At 33.4% G+C, this 12,264-nt stretch overlaps 1 protein-coding gene across 3 annotated transcripts; it reads right to left on the minus strand.

Moving 5' to 3' along the window:
• Window positions 1-4,431: 4,431 nt before the first annotated feature.
• LOC111706506 (phosphoglycerate kinase) lies at window positions 4,432-9,637 on the minus strand. Of its 3 annotated transcripts, none has more exons than XM_023479395.1 (9): window positions 9,456-9,637; window positions 9,040-9,135; window positions 8,599-8,890; window positions 8,459-8,539; window positions 7,536-7,622; window positions 6,584-6,672; window positions 5,416-5,516; window positions 4,872-4,970; window positions 4,432-4,644 (listed from the first exon to the last, which is right to left on the minus strand). In XM_023479395.1, exons 1-9 carry the CDS (start codon window positions 9,620-9,622, stop codon window positions 4,604-4,606), a joined length of 1,053 nt encoding a protein of 350 aa, XP_023335163.1. In that variant the 5' UTR covers window positions 9,623-9,637; the 3' UTR covers window positions 4,432-4,603. The 3 variants fall into 3 exon arrangements, with proteins under 3 accessions (XP_023335163.1, XP_023335164.1, XP_023335165.1); XM_023479396.1 differs by lacking the exon at window positions 9,456-9,637 and adding an exon at window positions 9,350-9,403; XM_023479397.1 differs by lacking the exon at window positions 9,456-9,637 and adding an exon at window positions 9,244-9,272.
• Between the last annotated feature and the right edge of the window lie 2,627 nt (window positions 9,638-12,264).

Consider the following 12,264-nt stretch of genomic DNA (forward strand, 5'->3'; position numbering starts at 1 on the left):
AAACATTAGGTCCACAAAATTTTTTGAATTTTTTTAGTAAAAATCTATTTTTTAAATGTGCAACAACTTTCTTGATTCCAAACTCCTAATTGAGTCGCCAGAATCAGTTTGGAACTTTAGAACGTTTGCAAACTTACTGTTACTGTTACTGTCTTGATTCCAAACTCCTAATTGAGTCGCCAGAATCAGTTTGGAACTTTAGAACGTTTGCAAACTTTTCACTGATTTCCATGAATATTGCTTCCACAATTCAAATTCTAAATTTTCTAAATCTTGATCGTAAAGCATTTTGTTTTTACCTTTTGAAAAAAAACGAAATATCTTTGCAACCTGGTGGTGTAAACCTTTGATATTTTAAATTTAGACTATTTGATCTAAAAGTAGTTAGAACTCAAAGTTTGAAATATCTAAGGTCTATGATATAAGGTTGCAAAAATTTAAGAATTAGAAAATTAGAGATTGTTATAAAAACTCAATTCCCTACGGGCGTTATTATCGGAAAACTACGATAAATTATTCTAGTATGTGGTGAAATTGCAGAAGAGATGAGGAAACAAGAATTTTGTGTAATATAGCAAAAATTCTCCCCCCCCTTCCCCTTCTCCAAGTTGCGCCCATGTTAACAAAACACATGTTTACTCTCCTATTCTCTCTTCTCGAATGGTGGAGAGTAATGTAGTAAAAGAGGGCAAATGTGAGGATGGAGGGGATCGAAGTGAGAGAGAGAGGGGGGTGGAAGGGATGGATCCAGGCACGTAGCTAGGAATTTGTAAAGGGAGGCGCTGAAATGTTAGTAACAAAAGATATATATTTAATAAGGTCGAGCGTCGGAGATGAAATTTCTTTTTTGACTTAAGAACTCAAAAAAGGTCAGAATTAATGACAAAAGACTAAAAAACTAGTTTTTTAACTTATCACATATTTTAGTTTATTAAGATAGATATTTTGCCTGTTTTGCATAATGTTTTCTTTCCCTGGTATTGAGAAGCTCATTAAACAAAAAAAATGAAGGTTTAAATAGTAGAGATTTGAGTTAAACTATAAATAAATGTATTACTGAAAATGTTTGAATCACGAATAGCCAATACTTATTTTTAATACAGGGAAAGTAAAGGAAGTAAATGCCCGTAAAGATCAAGACAAGCTCAAGCATGAAAATATTCAGTTTTCCCAAAACTATAAAATTCGAGAAAAAAAATCCCCTGCAAGCTTTAGAATGAGTACACACAGCTTCTCTTAAACCTGGCCTTCTTTTATACATAATTTCAATTTGTCCCCAAATTTCTTTTTGCTGTACGTACGATGGTTCATAAGAATCATCATTCTATTTTATGGGGTGGGGTGGTAAGAATGTGTAACCAATTCACGTTCCAGTTCTCGTTTGATCACTGTTAAGCAATCTTTCCACCGACCAGAAAGTGGATTGGTGTCCGCACTGGAAGTCGCGGGTTTATACCCATCACATCACACTAAAGATATTGCAGAAATATAGCCAATGAAGAAAGTCAAGATACTCCAATGAAGAGAATGTAAACCCCTAAAATGTGCGGTCCCTGGAAGTAAACCCCTATGTATGTGGTCCCTGGAAGAGAACCCCTGTGTGTGTGGCCCTCCGGAAGTGACCCCCTATGAGCGATGTCCCCGAAAATAAAGGCCCTTTGTATGTATGTTTCCTAAAAGTGAATCCCTACATTCAAGGTCCCTGGAAGTGACCCCTAAAATGCGTGGTCCCTAGAAGTGACCCCAGGAAGTGAACCTCTACATATGCGAGGTCCTGAGCGTGAGCCGAAGAAAAATGGCTTCTCAGATTTGAAAGGAAGCATCTCTTAATCTGATGAATTAGATAGACCCCTCTGCAATATCCCCCATGCAGCACGATAGTTTATTATATTCAAATATTAAGTAACAAAAAATGAGTTGTTACACATGCTCTTGTATACTGTATTCTATATCATACAATAGATAAAAAGATAAGTACAGCTCCAAAAAACATGAAAAAATAAAAATAAATCATCATTCTAATACAAGAAGGGAAAAGGATAAGCTTCTCAAAATACAAAAATTATTTAAATCTTATCATTTCATAAGACAGGAAAGAAATAAAAATTCTCAGTTAATTTATTTCAGAAAGCATTCAATTTTTCTTTAATTTGAATAAAATATTGATATTAAAAATTAGATTTTACACAATGGGGTATTAGGGGAGGGTCAGCCAAAATTGATTTATTCCATAAACCTCTTACCCGCTAATAGGATTTTTCAACACGCTACTCTGACGAAATCAAGGATTTGGGGTGCTGCTGGAGCCCCTAAATCTGTTCTTTATGGCTGCTTGTTGGAAAAAAGAAGAGACATTTACATGAACTCTAAATGAACGTAAAACTAATCAAATTATAGTATAAAGCTAATTATGGAATGGGTTTTCTGTGTATGTATGTTTAAACTGATCATATTTCCTGAAATGTTGGATATTTTACACAAAACATATATTTATTTTTCCCTCGAACAGACACTTTAGCTAAATATTTAGTAAAGAGAGCATTTCATTCACGATTTTTAATTTTACTGTTTTTAGATTTTTTTAATGGAAATGTTTAAATGTTTACAAAATGTTTCTTCGACTCCTTCGACATTAAGCAAATATGAACTAAACTAAACTAAACAAATGTCTTATGTCAAGTATAAATATAAGGCGTGGTACTGTACATTAAAAGTCAGGTCGGTACTGCACCTTCTACAAGTCTTTGTCCTGTGAATAGATTGACGAACCAATGAGCCTACCTAACATTCATGAAATAACGACCCCCCTCACATTCTTACACATATATATATGTTGCCAATAGCCGGCCAAACGGCTAGATCAATTGGGCTGAAATTTTTTGTGGACACTTATGGGTGGCCGGAGAGTGTTATTTTTTTCTTCCACGGGTAACGCTGGCCACTTTAGCTATAATAATTTATTTCACAAAAGAGAAAACAATGTTTTCAAATGGCTACTATGTTTTTTTCAATTTGATACATTTTTTCTTTGTTACTCCTGAAATATTTCGAAATATTTTTTTTATATAGTTCAGTATTTCGATTTTAAGTTAGTTCAAAAATTTAACTTTTTCATTAAAAATTTGCTCCCTTTAACTCCTACCCCGGAAGTCCACAACAAAGTTTTGTAAAATGAAATATATTTTTTGCAAACATTAAGCTGTGGATAAAATTTCAGCCAAATCGAAGATGGACTTCTGGAACCTGTCCTTTTTGTTTTTGGGATTACCCATTCTACAGATAGAGAACACTTCTAACCAATTTGAATAGTACTATATAATTACACGTATGTTGATTGGTTTGTATCCAATACTTATGCCAAACCGACTAAATGCATGGTCACTCAGAGTTATAATGTCTAACTCCTGCAACTTTGTTTTCTTCAAAATCGATTAAAAGAGGCAATGAAGCTGTCCCCTCCTCTATTAAGCCGCCTCTGCTTGAGTATAAGTACATCTTGTTATACTAAAGGGCAGAAACAATTTCATTTTTGTTGGAAAGTATTAATTAAGTAGCACTAGCATTCATTTACGCATGTACATTGTACATATACATATGCAGGGCTTTTGATACAGTCACATGATTTACTATCAATTCCATGCCCTGCAGTAATTGTTTCAGGGCCGTAAAAAAGTTGCTCAATGCTGTAACAGACTTATGCATTAGATTTTCAACCTGTGCAGTGGTTTAAATCTTTTTTTTTCATAATAATTATAAAGAAAGCTTCCAATTTACCCGTAGCATTGCAGTAATATAAACAATGTATCCTTATAATTTAATGGTCCAGCCAAGAAGTAAGGAAAAGAAGGGATATAAATGACGCGGTTCGCCCTACCATATGATTATACGTGCTTTGCAGGCGGGTACTCCATCTGTATATGAAATATTCAGAAAAGGTTATTGTTTACGCGGTAATTGTACATCAGACAAATATTTCTTATTTCAGTGAAATACTGAACCGTCTGCTAAGTATATGTACAATCATATGGTAGGGCGAACAGCCTCAGTTATTTCTCCCTTCTATTCCTCACTCCCAGTTTACTTATAATGCAGCAAAAGGAAGATATTTTTGCGTGTAATACCGTCAGAATAGTGGACATTTTGGAACATAAGGTTTGCAAATTAAATTTATAAAAATTGAAATTCCTGTTGCTAAACACAATTTGGAATGATCTACTTGAAACCTTTACTGGAGAAAATATCAATTTTTCAGCTTTCCGAGTTCCGTAGTCAAACTATTTATTCGGAAACATAGACGTAAGAATTTGAAATAGATTGACAAACAAAACCTACACTGTGTCTATTTTCTTCTATTAGATTAATTGTCTATCTGAGTAAAATTTCCATTAAAACTACACTTACTTCAAAACAATCAATGCAAAAGACTTAAAATTATTTTAAATAAAATTTTATTTAACATAAAATTTACACCAGGTTTGGAAATACATTTGGCATGGGTACAATAATGTCCGTTTTAAAAAGCCGTATTTTCAGTTGAACATAAGGTGTGCTATGTACAGCACTAACATGTGTACATCACTACACTACTACTAGGTTCAGATCTTTAAGCATCGGTCAGCGCGGCAACCCCTGGCAGGACTTTACCTAGATTAAAAACTGTCCAGATTTAGTTTAATTTTGATAAAACATATTTTTCATCTTTGAGATGCTTACAAGGTTTACAGAATTTTCCTTTTTTAAACAGCAATAAATTAAATTTATATTTAAGTTTCCAGGTTTTTGTATTTTTAGAAACCGATTTGGAGTTTGGAAATGTGAAGTCATTTGCACCGTTTACTTAACTGGATTGTCCTAGATTCATATTATTATACCTTCCAGTAGCTCGAGGCTAGCTCCACCTCCAGTAGATACATGGCTAACTTTATCCTCAGTATTATACTTGGCAGCACAGGTGGCAGTATCTCCTCCACCTAGAAATTTGTAGGTCACTACACGGTTCTTCAAAACTCACATCCCCCATTTCTACATTTTTTCACTAAAATGTTTGGAAATAAAAGAGAAGCCTTATTTTCCACTGAAAGAAGTATCGAAAAGAAGGAAACCCATAAAATCTCATGGAAAATATTTAGAGTTTTCAATTTTGCAGCATCAATTTGGATCCGTCAAGGCCTTACGGAACCTTTTTTGAAGATATTAGTAATGATAATTATATTGATAGATTCCGCCCTTAATTTCCGAAAGTTTTTGAATGTTTAATCTTTTTTACAGGTTCAGGAAATGTTCTGTAAGGCTAGATACCGACCCAAATTTATCAGGAAAAATTGGAAACCCAAAAAATGTGGTGGCCATAGAAAAAAAAATCCAGTACCATTATCATTAATTTTAAGTTTGAACCTACCCTTTAAAGATTCTTACCAATAATTGTACATCCCCCGTTCTCTGTGCAGGCCACTACAGCATCCATCAGAGCCTTAGTTCCATTCGCAAACTTCTCAAACTCAAATACGCCAGCAGGACTAGAAATCAAATCAGGGTGATCACTGATCAACGATCATGTGCATTTATACGAGAGTTTTCTAGTTTTAAATCAGATCAGAGTGATCACTGATCAACGATCATGTGCATTTATACAAGAGTTTTCTAATTTTAAATCAGATCAGAGTGATCACTGATCATTAATCATGTGCATTATGACAGTTTTCTAGTTTTAAATCAAATCAGAGTGATCACTGATCATTAATCATGAGCATTTATACGAGAGTTTTCTAGTTTTAAATCAGATCAGAGTGATCACTGATAAATTATCATGAGCATTACGATAGTCTTCTATTTTCAAATCAATTCATGGTGATCACTGATCAGTAATCATGAGCAGTACGACATTTTTCTATTTTCAAATCAAATCAAGGTGATCAATTATCAATGATCATGTGCATTACGACATTTACCAATTTCAAAACAAAACAAGGGGAACAAAGAACAAAAAACAAGGGCAATAACAAAATTTACTATTTTCAAATCAATTCATGGTGATCACTGATCATTAATCATGTGGATTACGACAATTTACTATTTTCAAATCAAATCATGGTGATCACTGATCATTAATCATGTGTATTACGACATTTTTCTGTTTTCAAATCAATTCATGGTGATCACTGATCATTAATCATGTGCATTACGACATTTTTCTATTTTCAAATCACTGATCATTAATCATGTGCATTATGACAATTTTCTATTTTCAAATCAAATCATGGTGATCACTGATCATTAATCATGTGCATTATGACATTTTTCTATTTTCAAATCAAATCATGGTTGTCACTGATCAGTGATCATGTGCATTACGACATTTTTCTATTTTCAAATCAAATCAGGGTGACCATTGATCATTAATCATGTGCATTCAGCACATTTTTCTATTTTCAAATCAAATCATGGTGATCACTGATAATTAATCATGTGCATTTATACGAGAGTTGCTAGTTTTAAATAAAAAAGTTGTCTTCATTGTAATGGCCTACCACTGTATTGAAATATATTTAAAAAAATCTGTATATTTTTCCAACCTTGAACTTACCCGTTCCAAACTACAACCTTGGCTCTAGAAACAACTTCAGAAAACAGAGCTCGAGATTTTGGGCCACAGTCAAGACCCATCCATCCATCCTGGATAATATTGATTGATTAATCAATTCAGATCCGATCCACCCATCCATAACATTTGATTAATTCAGATCCATCAATCCTGGATAACATTTGATTCAACTAGATCCATCAATAACATTTTATTAATTAATTATTTCAGATCCATTCATTCTTGATAATATTTGATTAATTCAGATCCATCCATCCTGGTCAAGTTTAATTTAGTCAGATCCATATATCCTTGATAATGATTTATTTATTGAGATCCATCCATTTTTGGTAGTATTTAATCAATTTATTTATTCAGATCCGTCCATTCTTGATAATATTTAATTGATTGGTTCGGATTCATTCATCCTTGTAAATATTTAATTAGTTGATTAGTTCAGGTACATCCGTTCTTGATAATATTTGAATAATTGATTAATTCAGATACGTCCAACTTCATGACATTTGATTAATTGATTAATTCAGATACATTAATCCTTCATGACATTTGATTAATTGATTAATTCAGATACATCCAACCTTCATGACATTTGATTAATTGATTAATTCAGATACAGCCAACCTTCATGACATTTGATTAATTGATTAATTCAGATACATCCAACCTTCATGACATTTGATTAATTGATTAATTCAGATACATCCAACCTTCATGACATTTGATTAATTGATTAATTCAGATACATCCAACCTTCATGACATTTGATTAATTGATTACTTCAGATACATCCAACCTTCATGACATTATTAATTAATTAATTCAGAACTATCCATAAAATAACCTACACAGAACACATCAATATATTTTTGATTAAAGTAAACTTCACAAAAAGTGTCATTGATAAAAAAAATCCATACAAATACAAAAGTGTTACCGGAATTCCAGATTCCACAGTTGCTTCTCCAGTCTCAGCATCCTCGCCAAACTTGTTTGCGGTCACAAAGTCGACGGGGAAGTGAAGCTAGAGTATAATATTAAACAATTTAGTTCAATTCTATTTCTATTTTTAGGCATTGACATGCTACATGGAATTGAATTTTAAAAATAGAATTAACTATAAACAAGGTAAAATATCTTGATTAAAATATTAGTCCTTTCTATTCTCTTTCTCCAGGTTTTTAATGCAGATTTTGAAGAGACTTTCTGCTTTCAAGTGAACTTCCTTTAAAGAGGGGCATCCCATTTTTACATTGGTACCCTTTCAACCATTGCGTGAACAAGGATGACATAAAGTAATATTTATTTACAGAAACGCTTGTAATTGTTAAAACTTTATTTGCAGGCTGTTTTGTATTTCAGAACTATTTATATTACTTTCTTGTAGAGGAAATTTTTTAAAACCGCGTTGGGCAAAGAAAATTCTAACTTTTCAATGAATAAATGTGACGACATTGATTGAGTTTAGGCAGTACGCTAACGTACACTCCAATTTTACAGATTTTTACACAGCATTTAAGAGATTTATACACTGAAATATGTGTCCTCGATGGTCAGTCAAAGGTTTAAGGGGTACCATTGTGGATGTGAATCATGGATGTCCCTCTTTCAATGGAAGGTCACTTGATATAACGCTTACAGTCCCTTAAATTTCGGAAATCGGGTTAATTCTTTTGAACCAATCCCCATTCCCTTTAGAAACAAATACTTTAGTATATTTTCAATTATTTCCCCCCCCCCCCTTAATTTTTTACTTCAATTCAATAAATTAAAACCTTACCTTCTTTTTGCCCCGTGCAAGCATATTTCATAAGAATGAAAACAGTTTAAATAAAATACGTAGTAGCCTTGAAAAAGTACCTTGACATTGTTGGCTTTAGCTTTCTCCACCAGTTTATTGACGATCTTTGCTCCTTCCTCATCATACAGGGATGTTCCAATCTACATTGATCGAATTTTTAAATTATCTTCTTTTTAAAAAATGAAATTTTATTACTTACAGGCATATTGTCGATGACTTTCCTGAAAGTGAAGGCCATTCCTCCGCCGATGATCATCTCGTCAACTTTGTCGAGCATGTTCTCAATCAACTGGATCTTATCCTGCACCTTGGCACCTCCCAGGATAGCCAAGAACGGGCGCTGAGGATTGCAGAGAGCCTTGGCGAAGTACTCGAGTTCCTTCTTGAGAAGGAAGCCGGCTGCACGCTTCTCAAATCCATCTCCCATCATACTAGAGTGGGCTCGGTGGGCGGTTCCAAAAGCATCGTTGACGTAAACATCAGCCAACTTTCTACAATCAAACATTTATATCGCAAGTACTACTGCTAAATAAGATCAAAGATAAGGATGTGAATTATAATTTGATCCAGATCCTGGATCAGTACTTAATATATCTACAGCTTTACTAAATTATGTCTTCCGCTGAGTAAGTAACACAACCTGAGCGAGGCTCTGAAGACTTTAACAGCTTCTTTGTCAGCTTTAACTTTATTTCCATCAGCGTCAACTCCCTTTCCCTCCTCCTCAACGTGGAACCTGAACACACAAAATAGTAAATTATTTAGATTTTTTCTAGAAAATGTTTGACAAAGTTCCATTTCCTTGAAGGATTTCTGCTCCTACTGAAGGATTTAGACTAGGTACCTGAGGTTCTCTAGAAGGATTACTGATCCTACTGAAGGATCTAGACTGGGTACCTGAGGTTCTCTAGAAGGATTACTGATCCTACTGAAGGATCTAGACTAGGTACCTGAGGTTCTCTAGAAGGATTACTGATCCTACCGCAGGATCTAAACTGGGTACCTGAGGTTCTCCAGAAGGATTACTGATCCTACTGAAGGATCTAGACTAGGTACCTGAGGTTCTCTAGAAGGATTACTGATCCTACCGCAGGATCAGCGCATTCAGCTTCTACTTCGGCTCCAACGCAATCAGGAAGAAATTTGACATCCCTTAAAACAAAACAGTAAAAATATTTAAATTTTGTATCCCTTAAAGCAAAGCGAAATGAATTTAGAAACATACTTCAGATCAAAAATATTAATCACTATCCGATGGGTTAAGTACAGAATATCTCTAGGGTGTATAAATCTTAAATCATCCCCACCTACTCTCTTAAAGAATAATTTTTTACACCAGTTATATAAGAAAAATATTTCGTGTTTTTTCACTGAATTAGTGAAATCAAGGATTCATTTCGGAAATTAAATGATGGTAACATAAATAAAAACGGGGGAGCGATCTTGTCTGTTGACNGAGAAGAGTCTTTAGTTCTTCTGCTACGGGAGCCAAAGTGTACTTCAAATTCGTCTGGCCATCAGGACGTCCCAAGTGGGAGCATAGTACAACAGACTAAAGTACAATTTAATAGAATACAGAACAGTACAGAAGACTAAAGAAATTGATACAGTGTCAGAATTTAACACTTAAAGTGACACTTTGGCCTAGAATTACATAGACAGACCCTTTAAATCATAAATTATCTTTATTTTTTTTAATAAAGGTTTTATATAAATCTTGACAATTCAGTCAAAAGTTTTAATTTTAAAATTCCAATTTTATCAAACTGGCTACTTAGCAATAAAACAATTAATAGAATTATTACTTATATTAACACTAATTTCTAAACTAACAAAAGGAACCCTATTTGTTTACAATTTGTTTCACAAATTTAGTAAATTCTAAACGTTTGTGATTTTGTAAAAATAACAACAACAAAAAACTAAAAACGTTTATAAATTAGTTCATTTTTTATCTTTGTTTTTTTTTATTAAGAAAAAATTGTATTTTACGAGAAAAATGCGTCTGTTATGCTACAGTATTAACAAAAAAACGGTTGAATAGGAAAACGACATTAAAGCAATACTAAAGCGCATTTGATAATGTTGAAAAGCAAATAGCTTTACTAGCAAGTTATTAAATCATTTACAAAGTGAAAATAGGTTTGTTTACACTGCTAAATTGCTTTGCTTCATGTTCATTGTCTTATCTAAAGTCATAACTTAAATCTAAAAGTCGACTTCCTATTCCAGAGATTTCTGGTTATCACTGTAAAACAAACCTTAGCTCCGTTGTCAAGACAGTATTGAATAGAAGGAAGAGCAGCAACTATACGAGCATTATTGGTAATCTTTCCATCCTTCTGAGGGACATTGAAGTCGCACCTACAATAGAAATCATTAAAACAGGTATAATAATAATTATTTATAGTAGTAATTGTTATAGTTAGTTTCAGGGCTCCATTAATTCCCCAATCCCCTGAAAAAGGAAATGTTATGTAGGGGGTGCATGAGGTGTATGATGTATATTTGTCAGAATGATTTGATGATCTGGTGGGAAAAATTGGAGATCAAAACGGCAACGGTTTTCATTTTTTTTGTACTTATACCTAAAAATTCATTGATATAACCTGAAAAATTATTTACTTCCCCAATACAGTGAATAACACCCAAAAATCGTTCTCTAGGAAATTACCGTTATGTTAAGAGAACTTTCAATGGAAATAAACTTCAAAGCCATATTTTTACCGTTTACATTATTGTTATTAATTTATTAACAGATTAGAATTTGATTCAAAACTGCAAAAATAGTAAGAAAAAGATTTTTGGACGACCCCCCCTTCATAAAAAAATGGACATGAAATATGTTCAGTATTAATCCAGGGTTAGGTTGGATTATATTATATATATATTATAAATCATACTCTGACCATGTTAATTTTTTATGAAGGGAGAGGGGCCAAATATCCTTCTTTCGATCATAGTCAAAAATGGTTTACAAGGACATACCCCAATTTTGTATGAACATGGATATAACTGGACCTGTGGCCGCAGCCCCGCGCGTATAGCCTGTCCTAGCCGCAGCGCTAGGCCCCCTAACCTGTTCTTGCCGCAGCGCTCGGCTCAGAAATTGTCTTAACCTAGCCTAACCTTTAATACTTTTGTTGAAAATTAGTCGGTCATGTAAAAATTTACATAGCAGGGGGTGGGGGTAAAATATCGTATACTAGGACGGACCTTAACACAGGTTACACAAATTATGTCTGAAAAGTACAACAACGGTTAATCAATGTTTCTTCCAAGAGTAATCAAATTAAACTCTAAATAATCTAGGAATAGAAAAATGAAACATTTATTAACTGACAAGTCACAGGAGAGGAGTTAAACAGACGTTAAGACTGCTCAAAGGTTTAGCATCATTTGACTTTGAAAAATCCTTGGGGAAAATGAAGAAAGCAATCAGCTGATTGAAGTGGTTACTGATTTTTGAGTTTTTATAGTTACCTTTAAATGTCGTCCTCATTTTGAACATTTTTGACGTTGTTTTCTTGTGCAATTTTAGTACTCCAAAACCAGAATCTTCGTGACTCTCGTGACTTTCGTAGCAAAAGCTAGTTTAAAAATTGACATAAAAATTAGTTCAAATATTATGTAAAATGTATGTATTTGTATATATACTTATATAATACAGATCTTTCAAAAATATCAATTTTTAAGTTTTATCCATGAAAAAGTCTCTACAATTTAAGATTGTTTACATTACAAAGGTCTTTTAAACGATTCCCGTATACGAACTTTTCATGGTTTTCGTGAAAATAATAAAAATAATTAAGAAATAAGGCAGGGGCTTACGAGGGCTTTTGTTTAGGGGGGGCACAATTTGCGC

Source organism: Eurytemora carolleeae, unplaced genomic scaffold, assembly GCF_000591075.1.
Source record: "Eurytemora carolleeae unplaced genomic scaffold, Eaff_2.0 scaffold609, whole genome shotgun sequence".
In the NCBI taxonomy this organism is placed as follows: Eukaryota; Metazoa; Arthropoda; class Copepoda; order Calanoida; family Temoridae; genus Eurytemora; species Eurytemora carolleeae.